Source organism: Antrostomus carolinensis, unplaced genomic scaffold, assembly GCF_000700745.2.
Source record: "Antrostomus carolinensis isolate BGI_N321 unplaced genomic scaffold, ASM70074v2 scaffold34246, whole genome shotgun sequence".
In the NCBI taxonomy this organism is placed as follows: Eukaryota; Metazoa; Chordata; class Aves; order Caprimulgiformes; family Caprimulgidae; genus Antrostomus; species Antrostomus carolinensis.
Genome location: NW_010321719.1, coordinates 1 through 1,075, shown reverse-complemented (window position 1 = coordinate 1,075; position 1,075 = coordinate 1). Strand labels below are relative to the sequence as shown.

Below are 1,075 nucleotides of genomic sequence, written 5' to 3'. Positions count from 1 at the left end.
GGTGGAGCCAGGACCCTGCTCTGGGGCAACTGGTGGCGAGGGTGACTGTGCTGGCAGCATCTCGGGATGGGTGTCACCTCACAGCCCTGGCAGAGGTGGCTGGGGCTGGCTGTGACGCAGGCACTGGGCCTCCTGCCTTTCCAGGAAGATGAGCTAGGCAGGGTTGTGTTGGTGGGGGCTGCCAGCCCTGTCTGTCACCTGACAGTGGTCAGAGGACATCGGGTGGCTTGGGGGGTGCTCAACACCGGGTGCTGAGGGCTGCTCCCTGAGGACCCCGCTCAGCAGCCCCTCTGCAATGCCGTGCCGAGGGCTGTCGGCCTCTCCCTGCAGCACCCGGGCACTGGCTGCTCTCTGCTGCTCCAGTTTCTCGCCGTGATCTCCAGCTACGGCAGCACACAGAGGGACACTAAGCCTGTTACGTCAGCCCCACACTCATAATCCCATCAAAAACATTATCAAGATACTTTGACACGATCCACTTTCCTTAAACCTGTGTTGATCAGCATTAATTATATTACCCTCTTAATTATTTGCCACTGCAATCCCATGTCAGCTGCTCCAGTATCTTGCAGGGACAATGCCAGTGGCAGGACGTACCTGCTCTGGTCGCCCACTTGCGCTGCCGGACCTGTCCCCATGCTGCGTGTTCCTGCACATCCGTAAAGCACTGGGGATGCCCCGTCCCTCGCCAGATGCCAGCATCCCTGGCTGCTGGCTGTGCCGGCTGCTTGGCGAGGCTGAGGTGGGGGGGAGCAGTGCTGGATGCCCCCATGCTCCGTCCCGTCAGGTGGTGGGATGGGAGGGTGCTGTGCTGGGTGCGGACGGCTCTCCGGCACCTCCTCACGCCAGCCACGCTGCCTGGCCTGCTGCCTCCTCGCAGAGAACCTCTGGAGCTCGTACCTGACCAAGGGCGTGATTGTGGAGAAGCGGGCCCGCCCCCCCCCCCTGACACTCCGGTGGACATGGACCAGCCCTACGTCTTCAGCGACATGACCTCCTACTTCACACTGCTCGTCGGCATCTACTTCCCCTCTGTCACAGGTGGGAGCTGCCGCCGGCCTCGCTTGTGTGCCAC

At 62.3% G+C, this 1,075-nt stretch overlaps 1 protein-coding gene across 1 annotated transcript in view; it reads left to right on the top strand.

Moving 5' to 3' along the window:
* The window catches only part of LOC104526554 (solute carrier family 12 member 5-like), a gene marked incomplete at both ends in the record, with an annotated part of 3,270 nt that extends 2,229 nt beyond the window's left edge, over nucleotides 1–1,041 (top strand). The window contains 2 exon segments of the mRNA XM_010170042.1: nucleotides 881–937; nucleotides 940–1,041. Coding sequence (XP_010168344.1) covers nucleotides 881–937; nucleotides 940–1,041 — 159 coding nt within the window.
* Nucleotides 1,042–1,075: the final 34 nt, after the last annotated feature.